General features: G+C 37.1%; 1 protein-coding gene across 1 annotated transcript; it reads right to left on the bottom strand.

Moving 5' to 3' along the window:
* Positions 1-2,517: 2,517 nt before the first annotated feature.
* Positions 2,518-16,460, bottom strand: LOC135729991 (extracellular matrix protein 2). The gene is made up of 10 exons (XM_065247892.1): positions 16,268-16,460; positions 13,910-14,041; positions 13,333-13,499; positions 12,691-13,231; positions 9,853-9,968; positions 8,374-8,506; positions 8,103-8,260; positions 7,454-7,593; positions 5,600-5,926; positions 2,518-3,296 (listed from the first exon to the last, which is right to left on the bottom strand). Exons 1-10 carry the CDS (start codon positions 16,422-16,424, stop codon positions 3,116-3,118), a joined length of 2,052 nt encoding a protein of 683 aa, XP_065103964.1. The 5' UTR covers positions 16,425-16,460; the 3' UTR covers positions 2,518-3,115.
* Between the last annotated feature and the right edge of the window lie 3,887 nt (positions 16,461-20,347).

The following is a 20,347-nucleotide window of genomic DNA, read 5'->3' on the forward strand; positions in this document are numbered from 1 at the left end:
TACACATCTGTGTGACATTTATAAAATGTTGCAGATTTAGTGAGCTAATGAGATCCATTAAACTTTGGTAACAATTTACTTTAAGGGGTGTTTAGAAGACTGACACAACAACTTCATAATCATGACATGACACATGAACATGAAGGAGATTTTATGTACGTTTATGACCACTGCCATTAAGTGTCATTTGCATTTTTAATGCAAAGATGACATTGTTTAAGATGTCTTTGTTATGACAACTTGATATAAACCAATACATCATAACTTGTCATGACAACTTGACATTACCAAAACAACATAACTCACTACATTTTACCACTGATACAAATTGAATTTGTCATTAAAATACCTTTAAGTGTTAATACTCTGTCAAATTGCTCTATAACAACGTCATGAATATTTCTCTTGTACTCAACTACAGTGGTACAAATTTAATTTGTCATTAAAGGAACATTTCACCTGTAGAAACATTAATCTTTATTGAAAGTGTGTCATATTTGTAGTCAAAATGTAATATACATTTAGAATTTGGTGCCTATTTGACCGAGAAAAGGGTGTGTGTAGTCTCGCCCCCTCAACAAAGATATTGGACTTCCTGCTTTCAATGATGCAAAATGATGATTTTTGATTTTTACATCATTGAAAGAAGGAAGTGCAACACTTAAATCTGTTTTCTCCTGTCTCAGCAGCAACTGAGAAAATTATGCATGACTATTCAAAAACATGACTGGGGTTCTAACTATACAAAGCTTAATGCAAATGGGTAAAGTGTGCCTTTAAAATGTCATTAAGTGTTAATACTCTGTCATATAGTTTTATAACAGCGTCATGAATATTTTTCTTGACCTCAACTACAGTGGTACAAATAATTATTTTTTCATTAAAATGCCATTAAGTGTTAATACTCTGTAAAATAGTTTTATAACAATGTCATGAATATTTTTCTTGACCTCAACTATAGTGGTACAAATAATTATTTTTTCATTAAAATACCATTAAGTGTTAATACTCTGTCAAATAGTTTTATAACAGCGTCATGAATATTTTTCTTGACCTCAACTACAGTGGTACAAATAATATTAATCATTAAAATGCCAATAAGTGTTAATACTCTGTCAAATAGTTTTATAACAGCATCATGAATATTCTTCAGTTCATAATGTTTTTTTTTCCTCCATATGTGTTTAAGAAATAAAATCACTCATCCAATAATAATAACTAAAATTGATAAAATTACTTTTATTGCATTTGGAGACCTAAAATTAAATGGAAACAGTACAATAATGGGTTAAGCCATGCAGCGTTGAGTCCATATCACTGGATATCAGTTATTTAAATGAATTAATTAAGTGTTTAGTTCATTTTTTCTTCTATGTCAGAAAATTTCAGAACCCTCTGTCTGAGGAAGAACAAGTTCTGTGAGTTGTCAGTTTTTTATGTTTTGTGCACATACATAAAGTTAAGTATAATCTTTTGATGTGTCTGTTGAATTTTGTTAAGGTATTTATATTTATTTGACATAGTATTAACACTTAATGGCATTTTAATGACAGTTTAATGTAATGTTAACCAGGTAGTTTTTTTAAGTTTGATAATTATTTTGCTATGTCATGTTTATGACAGATTTATAACAAGTTATGATGAATTGGTTTATGTCAAGTTGCCATAACAAAGACATTTCAAACAATGCCATCTTTGCATTAAAATGGCATAATTGAACAAAGGCACTTAATGACAGTTGTCATAAATGTGCATAAAATCTCCATCATGTTTATAACACGTGTCATGTCATGACTATGAAGGTGTCATGTCAGTCTTATGAACACCCTTTCAAGTAAAGTGTTACCAACTACTGATATGTAATATTTTTTATTTGTTTTTGATTACCTTATTCCTTGTTTGAATGTGTGTATAAATACCCAGCAAACAATAGCCGTCATTACACCGACTAGGTTAACTATAGACACAATATAGTCTAACTCACTTCTAGCACAAATAAACTTAAAGGTGTATTGTGAAACTTTTAGAAGGATTTCTTGACAGAAATGCAATATAATATACATTACTATATTAACAGTGGTGTATGAAGACCTTACATAATAAACTTAAAATGAGCCATTTTTATCTACATACGCTGCGGGTCCCCTTACATGGAGATCGCCATTTTGCGCCACCATGTTTCTACAGTAGCCCTAAACAGACAAGTTGTTTTACAGAGCACTTTTTGTCACTATGCATTTTTTTTTTAGATTATAGTTAGACGTCTGATAAATTTACGCTGACAGCCCAAATTTTGCGTTGTTTTAACCTAGATGCTTAGACATCTTTTAAATGCAAAATTGCTTTCAGGGTCAGTAACAATGAGATTTTTTTTATATATTTTAACAAATGGTGTACAGAAACAAACAAATAATTTGCATCCAGATGAATATAGTCACTCCCTAACTTATTTTATTTCATTTTAGCTTGTGACAGAAAGGTTTTACAAAATTCAAAAAGTCAAATATAAAAGCCCAAACCTGCTACATTGTGCAACACACTAAAACATATTCAGAATATGAGAGCCGTGCAAAGCTTTGTACCTACAGTGACAACAGTGATACATTAACAACAATATTTGAAGCATTGCCCAGTTGAATCAAGATACTGAAAAAGTACTGAAATACTGTAATACAAAAAATTGTTTCATTTCAAATAGACAAACATATACAATAAGACAGACATTAGATTTAAAAATGACACACATAGCCTGTTGATTCCTGTATTAAAAAAATTATGGACACATAGCACCATGTCTGTAATGTATGTGCAAAACAATGATAAAGGAAGGCAGCAGATGTGAATAAATCAAACAATGAATGTCTGCAGTAGGCTAGTTTATAAATGCAGCAATGCATGCATAAAATCACAGCTGTGTGCATGTGTGACCCCCATTGAAATAACTAAAACAGTTTACAGAAGAGAAGTCTTCTAATGTATAAAATGAGCTGCACCTAAATCTTCACATCATCATGTTAAAGTTCTGAATTATGACTACAAGAATAAGGCCAAACCTAATCCTAGCTCAGTACTTTTGCTGTGAGATGTCCTGTAAACATGAAGCTCTGGTGAGAGTTTATTCTTGAATCTCCTCGTACCTCTGAGGCCGGAGAATGACACTATTGTAGGTTTTGATGCAAGAGAACGCCATTGGTGGAATGAGGCGACGCTCGATCAGGTTGTGCTCCAGGTGGACGGACAACAGAGGCGAATCATCACGGGCCGTAGTGTCACACAGTGAGTTCATAGTGATGTAGCTGTAAAGAAAATATCAGGTCAAAACTTGTAGTGACATATATACCCTCATGCAGGGCCGCATTAATGCATGGGCTTACCTGGGCTTAAGCCCAGGGCCTCGGGCTGGAAAGGGCCCCGAGATGCCGGAAAAAAATAACAACCGCATTTTATAAAAAGTTGATACTCCCTTTAAAATGATGCTTAATCGCTTTGCTTTGAATGTCCGTGCGTGAATGCAGTTCCTGCGCAAGAAAATCTCTCACTTACTGTAGGCTACCCTGCAATCATTAGTGAGCTTTTTAAAATTTCTGTCTGAAATATCCATTATTGCATTTCTGATGAACAAAGACGAAACAGAGGACGCGTTTTTATCTTAATATGAAAGACAACGTGTAAACATTCATTAAACGATTCCTCGTAACATTTTAAAGCCAAGATGTACAGAACAGCACACAAAGATATTACACAAAACATTTTTGATAACTAAATCTAATAAATAACAAATTAGATTCTGCCTCGGAAGCCACGGCTAAGTTCAGCGATCTTATTTCATTTTGAGATTTAGCTTGGCAAGGAAATAAAAGACGAGAAATTACATATAATTTGTTACTGTAAATTATAAAAAACAAGCTTTATATACAATTCCTTAAACAGTTCATTTATAACAAGAAAACACTTAAAATAATCATTTCATAGACACTATATATGCTTTATTATTTTGCACAGAAATATCTTGCTTACTTTCACTTTGATCATCTCTGTATTCACTTGAAACATCTGATGTTTCTTATAACATTTGTTTCAGGAATCTCTTTTCTATCATTTGAAAGTTAACACCGACCATATTATTAAATCACAAGAGAGACAATTGTGTCAGATTCGGTAGAGATATTCGGTGTCATCACCGAAAAAAGAAAAAAAACCGGCTTACCTGTTTTGTAGCTCAACTTCTGACAAGTTAAGTAACCTTTTTAAATACATTTTAAAACTTATTCTTGTCGAAAAAATCTGTTTTTTGATGTTTAGTTTGATGAACGCCTAAATATGATCACGCAGAACACCTAGCGCGTTCGGCTAAATTGAATGTGACAGCATGCAACAGCGTAACATCGACACAACGGAAAGCAATCCAAAACTTACAGAACTTAAATTAGATCAGAATTTACCTTTATAATTAATAAAAAATAAAAACAAAATGAAGTCAGAATCAATAAGGTGCAGAACATGGGTGCAAAATGCCTAAATGCGCAGGGGAATAAAACATAAGCCACAAATAGTTTAATCAGATAACACTAAATAATCTATAAATTAAATAAAAACAAAGAAATATTCAAATAAATTTTAAAATAACGAAAGTATAGAATTGCCTGTTTTGTCTTTTAAATTGCAGAAACAAAGAGACTTTGCAATGGTTTCTGGATATGGACGTGTAGCCCTGTCACGGGATTTAGGCTATTAACAGACTTTAAAAATATTTATTAAAAGCTACTTTTTCACATATTATTTACTTAGTAATAGGCTGTATATTTTTTATATTGGGAGAAAGCTGTTATATGTGAAATCAGATAATGTGCACTCTTATACAGCCAAAATTAAATGATCCTCATTTTATAACACATCTGCGACGATTCGACTGTGCAGTAGTCGAATCAGGCTTCTCCTGTCAAAGCATCGAATCTTAGACTATTCGGGTCACCCCCTAGCTAGGACTATGTGCATATGTTATGCAGTGATATTTGTGTATATTGTGGGCATTCTGGTATGGTTTTAATATTTTGTAATTGCATTTATTCCAGCAAAATAAAAGCCTGACAACTTGCACTTAGTGCCCTGCTAAAAAACCAGCATACCAGCAAGACCAGCATATGTTGTGTTTTGGTGCTGGTTTGCTAGTGAACACCAGCTAAACCAGCATTAGCACCAGCATTAGCACCAGCTAAACAAGGACCAAACCAACATTAGCACCAGCATCCCATGCTGGTCATACCAGCAAGACCGGCATATGTTGTGTTTTGGTGCTGGTATGCTGGTGACCACCAGCTAAACCAGCATAGACCAGCATAATTCCCATGCTGGTCCATGCTGGTTTGATGCTGTTTTTTTCAGCAGGGTTATTATAAAGATTGTGTGAATGTAGGCTGTAATTCTGGTGGATGAAGGGCCCCACAAAAGGGTAAAGCCCAGGGGCCCCTTACAGTGTTAATGCGGCCCTGCCCTCATGTGCTCTCAATATGCATGATGTCATCACCAGGCAATGAAGTGTTGAGCTGCAGGAACACGTTTATCAAAATTTTGATGTGATCTTTAGTAAAATGACACAAACCTGATGTAGTTGTGGTTCAGTCTGAGATGTTGCAGTGCCTTTAACTGTAGTATGCCTCGTGGAATGGATCTGAGCTGATTGTGGTCCAACAGAAGTTCACTCAGTGAGTTGTACAGACCCAGGAAAGACACCTCATTTATTCCATCTTCACGTAGGCGGTTATAAGACAGGTGCAGGGAATCCAGGCCGAGCCGCAGGTGGCCAAACACGTAGCCAGGGATGCGCTCGATCTGGTTGTGATGCAGGCTGAGTTGCCGCAGGCCAGCCGGCAGGAAAGAGGGCACGTGAACCAGCTTATTGTGGGAAAGGTCCAAATACTCCAGTTTTCTGAGAGGAAACATATGCCAGAACATTTCAAGAGGTTGACTAAAATATTAAGATATGCTAACTAATAAATACTATTGCCCACATTTATTTAAATAACCAAAATATAAAAATTTTATTAAGATTTATTTAATATTGTTTAAATAAATTTGACAAAACATTTTAAGAGGCTGAATTAAATATTAAAATATGCTAACTTGTCAAATAAATACTATTGGCCACATTTATTTAAATAACCAAAATATTAAAATATTATTTAAAATATAATTAAAAATATTTAATATTATTTAAATAAATGTGGCAAAACATTTCAAGAGGCTGAATTAAATATTAAAATATGCTTACATAATGAATAAATATCATTGGTTACATTTAGATAAAAAAAAATAAAGGCATTGTGGTTTTATTTAAAAAGGACATTTTAGAAGACTTTTTTTAAGATGTCAAATAAATCTTTGGTGTCCCCAGAGTACATATGTGAAGTTTTAGCTCAAAATAACATATAGATAATTTATTATATCATGTTAAAATTGCCACTTTGTAGGTGTGAGCAAAAATTTGCTTTTTTGTGTCCTTTTAAAGGGGAAATATCATGAAAATCTGACTTTTTCCATGTTTAAGTTCTATAGTTGGGTCTCCAGTGCTTCTATCAACCTAAAAAATTTGAATAAGACCAACCCAGTAACTTAGTTTTGGTAAATCATTCTCTGCAAGCATGTGAAAAAATAGGTCATTGAAATTTGGCTCCCTTTGTGATGTCAGAAGGGGATAATACCGCCCCTTAATCTGCACTATCCAACCACGGCACTGCCATTTAGTACAGACATCAGCTCATTTGTATTTAAAAGGACACGGCACATTTTTGCACACCCCTACAAAGTTACAACATGCTATAATAAATTATCTGTGGGGTATTTTGATCTAAAACTTCACATACGTACTCTGGGGACACCAAAGATTTATTTTACATCTTAAAAAAGTATTGTGAAATGTCTCCTTTAAATGCAAATGAGCTGATCTCTGCACAAAATGGCAGTGTCGTGGTTGGATAGTGCAGATTAAGGGGTGGTATTATTATAATAAGATCCCCTTCTGACATCACAGGGGGAGCTAATTTTCAATTACATATTTTTTCACGTGCTTGCAGAGAATGGTTTACCAAAACTAAGCTACTCGGTTGATCTTTTTCACATTTGAAACAATAATAGCACTTAAACATGGAAAAAGTCAGATTTGCTATGTCCCCTTTAAAAGGACACCCCAAAACTGCACATTTTTGCTCACACCTAAGTGGCAATTTTAACATGATATAATAAATTATCTATATGATATTTTGAGCTAAAACTATTTCATGATATAAAGAAAATCCAATAGTTTATTACAGTTATTGTACACAAGATGGCGCCATAGAGGCCAAGCTCCAATTAAAAGTAAGTGTTTTACGTAAACAAAAAAGTACTTTAATTCAAATATTCACATGAATATTATTTATTATCATTCTTGCAGGCCGGTAATAAACGCTGCACTCACAGTAAATGTATCCATGCCTTGGGATCAATGCGGTCCTCTCGGATTTTGTTATGGCTGAGATCCAGGACTCTCAGGTTTGTGGTTTTGTTAAGGAGCCCTGAATGTACCACCTCTATCTTGTTGTCAGACAGGTGGAGCTCCTGAACAAGTTATAAAAAGAAAGTTCACAGTCAACAACATACCCAGGTACTTAAATAGCATATTGCATTCCAGTTCTGTTTATATAGGCTATTTTTAAAAAATATAGGCTATTTTTTTAAGACATTAAAACATAAGAAAAAATAAGAGTCACATGTAAATCATTCTGTGCACATTATTTCTGAAAAGTATTATTATTTAATTAAATTTAAGATTAATTTTTTTATATTATTTATTTATTTTTATTTTATTTTATTTTTTATTCATTATTTATTTTTTACAATCCTCTCCTATTGGTGATGTCAGCCGAGAAGTCACCGTAATTGCAGAGACGGAGCATCTACATTTGGAAATAAGTCAAAATGTAAATAAATTTTGGTTTGAAGTTTACTTTTAATGTATGTTCATTTTTTATGTCAACCTAATGCATGTTTTGGACCATTTACATAGTGCATGGAAAGTAGTAGCTAATGCTTTAGTGTTCAAAATTTTGATACAAAGCCTGACTGACCTGTACTGAAACAGGCAGACCGGATGGAATAGCCCTAAACTTATTGTCATCCAATCTGAGATAAATAAGCTTTCTCAGTGGCCTGAAGGTCAGAGGAGAGACATTTCCATCATGAAAATAATTATCCTCTAACTCCAGTGTCAACAGCTGGGAAAGACCTGAAATCAGATCACAAGATAACAGAATTAACTCTAATTTGGCAAAAACCAGTTAACATTTCAATATCAATAGACTGTGTCAGGTGAGAAAGTCACTGTGGTTGTGTGTCTACCTTTAAAACTGTGGGGAGTGAGACCACTGAGTTTATTATCATTCATCTTGAGCTCCACCAGAGAGGTGGGGAGAGCCGGCACTTTAGTGAAGTTGTTCCCATCGAGGTTCAACCTTCTGAGCTTCGTCAAGTTCTGCAACAGACCGAGAAGATACTCACAACACTGTCAAAGCCACTAAAACAAATATCTCAATGCTTGCGGTAATTCACTGAAGCCAAGCACAACATTCAAAGTTCACAGATCATGCTACCCAGCACAGGTAGCCTAACAACAGAGATATGCATACATGTGAAAAACACACAGTCATATAGTAGTCAGCTGTAAAATCTATACTTGGCGCCCAGGATGTACAGCACACTGGTGCCAAAAAGCATTTGTGTTTCTTTTCAGGACACATATATATCAACTTAAAATACTCGTATTTACTGCAGCACCCTGGTGTGAATTGTCTCGATGATGTCAGACCCGAGATCTTGTGAAAACACGTCAGCTACTTGTTAAATGTCAGCACAAGGTTTGATAACTCACCATGGTGAGTCCAACTTTTACACATCCTATTTTTTATCAAAGGTGCTAATGTCTTTTTTCTCCCTATTATTCATCTCCACCCCCACCTCACCTCAGGATGACCATTTTGAGGTTTACCATTAGGAAAATTAACCATGTTTTTTGTGGTAAAAGTGTAGTTATACTCTCAGAAATAAAGGTACAAAACTGTACCTTTTCTGTCACTGGGGCTGTACCCTTTCAAAAAGTACAGCTTTGCACCTAAGGATTTCATTTTAGTACCTCAGAAGTACATTCTGGGACCAAAGAGAGCTTATTAGTACCTCAAAAATACATATTAGTATCTCAGGTACATATTTGGAACTAAATGTACATATCTGTACCTAATGGTCCATACAATTACCTTTTTAAAGGGTGCTGCCCCACTGACAGCTATAGGGTACATATTTTGACTTTTTTCTAACAATGTAGGTCCTAAAGGTATGGTAATCTACCCAAAATTGTATTCTTTTTTGTATTCCTGTAAAGGTATCAAACAGAAACTTAGGGTACAGCCCCAGTGACAGAAAAGGTACAGTTTTGTAACTTTATTTCTGACAGTGTACCATGTTTTTTGGTGTATTGACTACTGTTAGCAAAACCATGGTTCTACTACAGTAACCAAACTATGGTTTTTGAAAACTATGATGTATTTACTATGATGTGGTTTTACTGTGTTTTTTTTTTTGCGGTTTTAACTGTAGTGAAACCATGGTTCATTTTTGGGGTTCCTCTTGTGTCGTTGTGTGCCATTTTTCCCACATGCACTTTAACCTGATAGCTGGATTTGTCCCTGTTTGACCCAACGCTGGGTTAAAAAGGGTGACTTATTTTGCTTTTATAAACTGATTTGTTCAGTACTTGAGCCAAAAATCACACCCGTGTTTATAATATGGACATTTTACATAAGACTAAAACTGACTCCACCTCACCCGAAATACATTAAGTCCCAAAGACAAGTCATCCAGTTTGTTCTTGCTGAGGTCGAGCCACTCCAGGTTGGGAAGACCTGCTAGAGCATGTGTTGGGATCTTGCTGATTTTGTTATCTAAAAAACACAAGTAAGTGAATTGTGAATTTTCACCTCTTCAAGATCATGAAAGCTCTGTTCACTGCACTTTTCAGACTTGTGTGCAATAAAAAAACTTCCTGTATTTGATTATGTTGAAGTAACTGTACGTTCACACCGCCGCAGACTTAAGCTTCCAAAGTTACCGGAAGTCATTCATTTACAATGGAAGCTGGCTTCTCTCAGCTGCAAGGAGCGTCAAATCCATCTGCATTGCATTTCGAGCGACCAGAGCGTCAATCAGAAAGTTGAAAGAAGCTCAACTTTATGGTAATGAGCTATGACGGGTCCAGCAGCAAGCAGCTGCAAAAATGCAAGCAACCAATCGGAATATAGCCTAGACGTTCTTCGCTGGCTTATTCCGGACAAACATACAATGTAAATTTACGTTCCTACCAAAACATTAGTTCAGAGCAAACAGACTTCAGAGCGGCCGATACATCAACAAGCATCTCCGTACTTTTTGACAAGCGTCCTTGATTGGGCGGCCTGAGCTTCTTTGGAAGTTCAAGTCTGCAGCGGTGTGAATGTACAGTAAAGCTATGGTAGCCATCAGTGATGTGCGGGTCAAAGTATAAACAACCCGCACCTGACTGACATTTTCAACTAACCCGCCCGCAACTTGGACCGCAAAAAAAATATATATTGTTCCCGACCCGCTTCCTGGCCCGCATTTTTTTAAAGTAGTAAATGCTAATCGTAGCGTCATTAGGCCAAAGACAGCAACTAGTTGCTATAGGGTGTTCTTTATGTTATTGTAAACTATATAAATTACACAGGTTTAATTGGCATCTTTATTTCAAATGACCCAACCAACCGTGGCCTGAATATCATTAAATATATTTTGTATGACTCGTAACCACGGGTAACCGCAGGCACCCACTCATTTTGGATCAACCTTCACATCACTGGTAGCCACCACAGGACAAACATGTCATCGTCTGAGGCCCTGTCCCAAATGGTACACTCCGGACTTGTGGACTTCATCAGAGTCCACACTTTGATGACATCATGTAGTGCAGACCTTAGGGACCCTTGACGCGAGTCCACAAGGCACAACGGAGTCGTATTTTGGGACATACTCGAGCGTCACGACGGAAATAGGAGGAGAAGTGATGCAAACTCTTCTTAAAGAGCAAAATCGTCTGACTGCTCTTTCGCAAGGACTTCTGGGTTGGTAAAGTGTGTGGAAGTATGCCGAAGACTACATCAAGCGTGCAAAGGAGGTGCTGATGAGCACACTTCGCATCGTAAAAATGACAGATGGGACTCGTAGACTAAGCAAGCACGCGTTCAATAGATCAGTTTCTCCATTTAGGGCTACTGTGGAAACATGATGGCGCGATCATGGCAACTTCCATGTCAGGGGTCCCATGGTGTGTGTAGATAAAAACAACTCATTCGTAGTTAATAAAAACATAGAGTTCATTTTGCAAGGTCTTTATACAGCACTGATTGCATTTCTGTCAAGAGATCCTCCTAAAAGTCCCATACTGCACTAGTCAGTAACATATCACACCCTCTCTTTTACTATTTATGATTAACTGTGGGTTTACACCAGACGCGAGTTCAACGATTTGTGCGAGTAGATTACATACAAAGTCAAAGCAAAGACGCGATCAGCCGCGTCTTTGCTGGGACGATGCGAATGACGCAATATGGGCAGTGCGTTTGCCGCGAAAACGCGTGCTATTCTCGTCAAACGCGTCTTCGCCCAAGTTGAAAATATTGAGCTTGAGGGAAAAATTTGCATGACACGAAGTTAAATCTCACGAGTAATCTAAAGCAAGTAATGTGATGCCCCGCGTTTGGTGTGTACGTAAGACTTACTGTGCGTTCACAGCAGACACGGTAGAGGCGGCAAAAACACGCTATTTGCGTGTAGTTGGACGCTTGAACATTTTGAGTTTACCTGCTTAATTCACGCATGAAATTTTAGTCATTCAAGACATTCACACGCGTAAATTTGCGTCATGGGAGGGGCTTCTGTGACTCATTTCCTGTAATCACGTCACTACTAGAGCAAGCTCCTGATTGGTTAACGCGGTGCAATTTTCAGATTTTTTTAATTTCCGATTTTTTCCAGCGGCAATGCTCAGTTCCGCCCCATTCGCACCGCCCCATTCGCGCATACCATACCAAAGGATGCTTATTCGCGTATTTGCATTGACTAACATGTAAACCGGCTTGCAGCCTCTTCCGCGTCTGGTGTGAATGCCACATTAGAGATAAAAAAGTATTTTTTCATAATATTTCATTAAAATGCAGTAAACTTTTAGGGAATTACAATATTGTAGTATTGTGGCCTAGATATCACTATAATATTGTTTAACAATATTGTTTTTAGCCCTGAAAGTTAATCACTATTTTTTTAATAATCACGAGATGCGCAAGAACCAATGAGATTCAAATGTATCACCGTGTCGTCATATTTGATCCAGGGATACGTGATTTATTGATCACTAAATACTCTCAAAATATGAATTGTTTTCTTTTATTATTGTTTCATTGCTTTTGAGATAGTTTTTGGAGCCATGTTGACCCTAAAATAAGAGGATAACATGACAGTATTTAAATATAAAATAATTTGTTGTGTTTAACTGAAGAAAGGAAGTCATTTACATCCGGGATGGAATGAGGGTGAATAAATAATCAGATAATATTCATATGTATTCATAAAAGGCAATTTCTTTGAGCTCACCTGCTAGAAAGAGACCCTTGACCCCTGGATCTCTGATGATGGGCATTTGGGTGATGCCAGTGTTTCCACAAGCAATGAGAGACTCTGATAGCAGGCAGCCAGCAGGAAGTGAATCCATATGAACAGGGGTACGTGAAACTGGACGGCCAATACCTCGACCCACCGGTTGACCGTTGGGGGCTGGCAGTGGTCTTCCGGTGGGAAGGATCACAGACCTTTTAGTAGGAAGAGCAAATGGCTGTTGAACTTGGGGCATGGCTGGTTTGTATTGAGGTGGCATCACTCGTCTTTCAATGACTGCCGGACGAACAGCAGATCTGAACACTGGAATGTGGCTGCTATCATCATCATCGCCATCGCTATCCTCCTCTAGATAGTCGTCATCGTCGTGGTCATCATAATCAAAATGGCTATGTCTCATAAACTTTTGTGCTGTGGATGTTATAGGGGTCTTCGGTGGTTTTCTAAGGTCCAGGCTCACCACCACCTCTTGGGTTTTTTTCAGAGGAGACACCTGCTTCTTGGGGACATTTGGGGATGGCTGAATAGACAACATAAATCTTTAGATAAGGTAATGTAACACAAGCATATTTATTAATATATTAATATATAACATCTACACTATAAATTTGCTGTACGTACTACTTTTACTGGGGTGGCCAGCAACTTGTTCTTCTTCGGCTTCACCTCCACAACCTTTTTCCCCACATGTGGTTTTTCCTTTCCCATCTGTTTGTGTTGGCTCTTTTTCGGATCGTTTTTCTCCACAGACATGGGCTTGTTGGCCACAAATTTTTGGGTGGTTGAAGCTAGACATGATGTTGCAAACAGAATATCAGTGCCCAATAGGCATCCTACTCGCTTATGGCATCCTTCCTAGTACTGCATTGCACCAGACTAACAGCCAATTTTTTTTACATAATTTTCAGTTTACACTAACACAGGGATGCCCACTGTCCTATTCAGCTTTACTACAACTCACTAAAACACTCATAAAAATAAAGGTGCTATAAAGAGTCTGTATAATGTAAAATTCTGAATGTGCGTGTAATGAATGACCTTGCTCAAATGAAATATGAATGAAAACAAGCAGAACTATGAATGGTGGATGACAGAGAGACAATCCAGACATATTTGGCAATGTTAAGATTTTTCACAATGGCAATAAAGTTATTTTGGATGAGCGAGAGAGAAAATGAGAGAGATATGAGCCTCTCACCCCTGGCTTGGCAAGGAATGGTTCGGCAGTTCACCGCTCCATCTTTACACTGGCACATACTGCACGGCTCTGGAGACCAGAGAGACCCATCAAACAGAGAGATCCCATTCACCAAGCACTGACTGTTGGGTCCTGGCATATATAAATACAGTATTCAGCATTCATCAGCCCCAAAAGGCATTTGGACATGCAACTCTACTTTACTTTCAGGTCACACAGGTGTCCTGGCAGTTTACCACATTCATCACAACTGACGTTTCAACAACTACCATTTGACCACCAGTATATATCCAAGTCGTTTTTTTCTAAAAGGGATAGTTCAACCAAAAATGAAAGTTCTTCATCATTTAATCACCATCATGCTGTATGAGTTTCTTTATTTTGATAAATGATGGTAAGCACAATAGACAGTACCTATTGACTTTCTTATAGGATAAAGAAATATACTATAGAAGTCAATGGGTACTGTTAACTGCATGCTTACCTTAAAAAATATATATAATTTGGGGTAAACTATCTGTCATGATCCTGCCAGTCTGTAGTTATTCATAGTTATTCATGGTCATGTGGCCCATGTTTTGTGTGACAGCACATGGCCTTTGGTTTGGTTGGTGTGCTGCCGTGGCTGTTTCTAAATGTCAAGGAAGGATCCTCGGAAGCCCAATTTTAGAAGATGCTACGTCATCGACATCCGTCAAAGGACTGTTCCAATGTCGAGGATCCTCGGAATTGCAACCGAGGACTGAGTATATCCCATATATCCCATATACAGGAAAGAATGCATATGTGTATCCTTTGCGCTCTCAAATCACCCACAATCCTTTGCGCGCAGCGCTGAAAGCACATCTTTTTACTGACGTAATGACGCAATGACGTGCACTTGCTAGCCTGTTCCATTTACGTGTTCTCCAAATTCTAAAGAGGAGCCTCCCCTAGCCTCTGAAGGAAATGACTTGGAAAGACAAGTCCTGCCAAGGCATTGGGAAACAGCCCGTGTCTTGTCTCTGACCCCGCCCCCTTGTCTCCTCATTAATTATTCATTATTGGTTAACTCCCGGCACCTGACCTTCCCTTGTTATCTTGTTTAGTTTTAAGGCCCCAGTGTGTCTTGTCCTGTGTTGAATCGTCAAGTCAAGTCAAGTCAAAGTGTGTGCTCATCTTGTCCATTTTAGTTATCTGTTAATTTTTTGTCTTTTGCCCCCACATGGGTGTTTCTTTTGTTCCTTCGAGAATCATAACATTATCTTTTTCATTTTTATACAATGTATCTGTGGAAACAGACTTATTTTGGTTGAATATTTTGCTCTTGATTGATTTTATTTTTTATTATTAATGCTCTGAATATTTTTTGTTTACTTTGAATGCTGATCATGATTCTGTCATATATTTATCAAACATTTTACAATGTATTTTATTTCCTTTTTTATTGTTATTTTGTGATTTTTTTTTAAAAAATCTTTCTCCTTTAAAGATCACAAATCTTCTATTATTTTTATTCATTATGTAGATATTGTCTCTCTTTGTAAAGCACTTCGAATAACATTGGTGTTAAAATTGTGCTATATAAATAAATTTGCTTTGTCTTGCATTGCCTTACTGTTTTTTTTTTTTTCAAAAATTACAATTATGCAAAACTAAAATTACATGAATATATTACAGTTTTTCTCAGTCACCTTGGTACATTTTTTGAATCATCCACGATATTTGTGAAACAGTAAGTGCATTTCTCAAAACAATTCGTACAAATTGCGAAACACCATGCAAAAGTCATTGCGGTACAGAAAGGAAAAGCACTGCATAGCACAAAGAAAAAAGTAGAAATGTAAATATAGGACAATCTCTTTAGGGACAACTGTACATGCAATGCTATAGGAATGACAGTGCAAACTTCCTACACCACCTTTTAGAGAAAGTCTAGATTCACCTGGGAGCAATTTACCAATTAAGGACAAATTTAGAAAAAACTGTCTAATGGAAATGTATAGAAATATTATTGACATGTTATGACAACATGTTATGACAACTTGCATGTATTGACTTATGCTATGAACTAATGCTAACAGAGACACATTATAACACATTTCGATCAACATGACATAAGCAGTTGATAATGTAATAAACAGCAGAAAATTATACAAAAACATTTGCATGGATGTACAAAAGCTTTTGCAACTTCTTCAAAAAACATTTTTTGATGTGCACAGGTGACACAATAATATGCAGTTTGACATTGAGAATTTCTGATCTGAGAAATGTACCAAAGAGACTGAGAAAAACTGCAAACAATCAAAATTATTATGCAAAGTTTCTCTTTAAATTCTTATTTTCTTAAATTGAAACACTGTCAGAAGCGCTCACCTGGAAGGAAAGGGTTGTCATACTCAGGTGCATCTGCCACAGCAGATAAAAACCTCCTGGAGCTCCTGTGTCTCTCTCCTCTCCTTCTTTCTCGCTTCCCCTCGGTTACTAAAAGTGCTACAAACAAGCACAGACACAAAGCTAAAAATCTGTGCATTGTTAAGTCTTTGCTGAGCTGTTTCAGGTATGACAATCTGAGTGATTCTGAGGGCTGCACCAGCTGAAAAGCCAATTATATTCTGCCACTGGAAATCATGTTGGACCCATCCCTCCCTCCCAAAAAAACAGAGAAATGCAAAGGTGAGGGCAGTAAGTGTGGAGGAAGGAATGGAAAGGAAGCAGAGGAGGTGAGAGGGAAAAAAGAAACGAAAACATTTTCAACAAAGTGCCTCTTTCATTCCCACGCGAAGACACACCAACCGCCTCTCCGCTACCTCTCAACGGACGGCCACCGGTCCCCAGAGCCAAAAAACTATTAGTGAACTCAGAAGGGGGAGAATGTTATCTCTGACAGGAATTATTGCTATGTCGTAAATGTGTACATTCCCAAATATGTGTTGATGAATAAAACATATACATATATATAAGTGTCCCTTTAAAAGACTTATTTTTGTATGTGCTTTATTGCTAGGCAAAGCTGATGGAGGAGCTGAAAAAATATCGGTGTAGTTGAGTCACAGCGAGTCTGTTGATATGAAAGGTACCCTTGTTTGACCATGGGCCAACGGACACCAAGCTGTTGAGAAATTCTTTACATCCCAATGATTTTTGCAACTTTGCTTGACCATTTCTGTCTCTGTGTGCGCCTGTCTTGTATTTAAGCATGACCTGTTTCTATGACAACCACTTTATTTTACAATATTACATTCGTATAAAATAAATGTGCCATAGAAGAATCATTATTGGCTAATTTTGTGATTTTCTTTACATTTTTCCTGTTTTCTACATACTCCCATCCTATATAATGTAAAAGACATTCTATCATAACCTTGATATCTTTTAATACTCGAGGTCATGTTAAGGTCATGTCAAAGATTAAAGTCAATCTTTGATGCTCCTCCTAATCTCATAATTAGATTATGAGACTTTAACCTGGACTCCACAGACAGGGTCATACACTGACCTAAAGGATTATTAGGAACACCATACTTATACTGTGTTTGACCCCCTTTCGCCTTGAGAACTGCCTTAATTCTACATGGCATTGATTCAACAAGGTGCTGAAAGCATTCTTTAGAAATGTTGGCCAATATTGATAGGATGGCATCTTGCAGTTGATGGAGATTTGTGGGATGCACATCCAGGGCACGAAGCTCCCGTTCCACCACATCCCAAAGATGCTCTATTTGGTTGAGATCTGGTGACTGTGGGGGGCATTTCAGTACAAGAAACAAATTTTAAATGATTCGAGGTTTGTGACATGGTGCATTATCCTGCTGGAAGTAGCCATCAGAGGATGGGTACATGGTGGTCATAAAGAGATTGACATGGTCAGAAACAATGCTCAGGTAGGCCGTGCCATTCAAACAATGCCCAATTGGCACTGAGGGGCCTAATATGTGCCAAGAAAACATCCCCCACACCATTACACCACCACCAGCAGCCTGCACATTGGTAACAAGGCATGATGGATCCATGTTCTCATTCTGTTTACGCCAAATTCTGACTCTACCATCTGAATGTCTCGACAGAAATTGAGACTCATCAGACCAGGCAACATTTTACCAGTCTTTAACTGTCCAATTTTGGTGAGCTCATGCAAATTATAGCCTCTTTTTACTTTTTATAGTGGAGATGAGTGGTACCCGGTGGGGTCTTCTGCTGTTGTAGCCCATCCGCCTCAAGGTTGTGCGTGTTGTGGCTTCACAAATGCTTTGCTGCATACCTCGGTTGTAAGGAGTGGTTATTTCAGTCAAAGTTGCTCTTCTATCAGCTTGAATCAGTTGGCCCATTCTCCTCTGACCTCTAGCATCAACAAGGCATTTTTGCCAACAGGACTGCCCCTACTGGATGTTTTTTCCCTTTTTACACCATTCTTTGTAAACCCTATGGTTGTGCGTGAAAATCCCAGTAACTGAGCAGATTGTGAAATACTCAGACCGGCCCATCTGGCACCAACAACCATGCCACGCTCAAATCACTTTTCTTTCCCATTCTGACATTCAGTTTGGAGTTCAGGAGATTGTCTTGACCAGGACCACACCCCTAAATGCATTGAAGCAACTGCCATGTGATTGGTTGATTAGATAATTGCATTAATGAAAAATTTAACAGGTGTTCCTAATAATCCTTTAGGTGAGTGTGTATTGCAGTTCAGAATAAAGAATCAATATTACTGTGATATAAGTTTATTATATAAAATGTATTTGTGTAGACACAAATAAACAATTTATTTCAGTTAAATCCTGTTTGCATTTCTCCCACACTCCAGATCAGTATATATCCTTCCTTTATTTTGCCTCCCATGAAGAAAATTAAGCAATATTATGTAATACTCCTCCACTAGGCATCTTCCTGTCCTCCAGTCAAAATAAAAACTCCAAATGTTCATATAGACAAACAATCATTTTAAACAAACCACCTACACCTTCCTGCTATTAGGGTTCACCACATACAACCGCTCAGAGTCTAACCGCAAAACAGATTCATCTTGATATAAATGTCCCAAGCAAATAGCACTGGAATGCATTTAGAAACATCCTTCATCTGTGGTCTGTCTGGAATAAAAAAATAGCCTATGAAGATGTTCATAACTGTGGGATGTTTTCCTAAAGTCAGCTTGCTCCAAAAATATGATTTGATGCACAATTGAACTGAACCGACCTCAGACAGCAAACAGTCTAGTTTGTTCATAGTATTCATGACAACTTGAGAATCAGTGTTAGAGCCAGACCTGCCAGAACATGATACATCTTAAACCCAGACTGCGTAGCTATAGATAGATAGATAGATAGATAGATAGATAGATAGATAGATAGATAGATAGATAGATAGATAGATAGATAGATAGATAGATAGATAGATAGATAGATAGATAGATAGATAGATAGATTGTCCCTGTAATGGATTTAAAGGCTATGCATTATAAAATCTCTAAGCATTACAATAACATGCTCACTTCAGAATGGACTGCTGTAGCCATGGTGACACAAAAAGCAAAAATGTACTCACTAATCATCATTTCATATCTCATACCTGCCTACTATTAGGGAAGAAACCAATTCAAGATTATTTTTAATTTTTCCAAATGTACTAAGGAAAATTATATTTGTTTTATTCTACAAACTACAGACAACATTTCTTCAATGTTTTTAGATCTTAAGTAGGCCTACTGCAAAGAAAACAAGTTTATATTCATTTTTAAAAGGCACAATGCTAATGTTTTACATGTATTTTAGGAACAATCAAAAATGAATACTTAATGGGATAATCCTGATTTTTAATCACATTCCCAGAGTGAATCCACCGAACACAGGGAGAACATGCAAACTCCACACAAAAAGGCCACCTGACCCTAGGCTTAAATCGAGGACCTTGTTAGGCAACGATGCTATCTACATACAAACATCAAAATAATGTTTAGCATGAAAAATTGGAGTACTATATGGAGGTTGCTTTAAAGGTGCAGTGTGTAAATTTTAGCGACATCTGGTGGTGAGGTTGCGAATTGCAACCAACAGCTCAGTCCACTGTTCACACCTCTTGCTTTTGAAACACATAGAGAAGCTACGGTAGCCACCACTGGACAAACATGTCATCATTGGAGACAACTTAGTAAAAAAGTTTGTCCGTTAAGGGCTTCTGTAGAAACATGGCTGCACAAAATGGCATCTTCCATGTAAGGGGACCCTCTGTGTATGTAGATAAAACGTCTCATTCTAAGGTAATAAACACATAACGGTTCATTATGAAAGGTCTTTATACACCCCTGATAATTTAGTTTGGTGTATTATTTTGCATTTCTGTCAAGAGAATCTTCTAAAAATTACACACTGCACCTTTAATCAAGCTATGGTAAGTTGGCATTTTAACCACAAGTTTCATTTAATGAACAAACTCCATCGCACACCTGTAGTGAAT

This window comes from Paramisgurnus dabryanus, chromosome 11 (assembly GCF_030506205.2).
Source record: "Paramisgurnus dabryanus chromosome 11, PD_genome_1.1, whole genome shotgun sequence".
Classification (NCBI taxonomy): Eukaryota; Metazoa; Chordata; class Actinopteri; order Cypriniformes; family Cobitidae; genus Paramisgurnus; species Paramisgurnus dabryanus.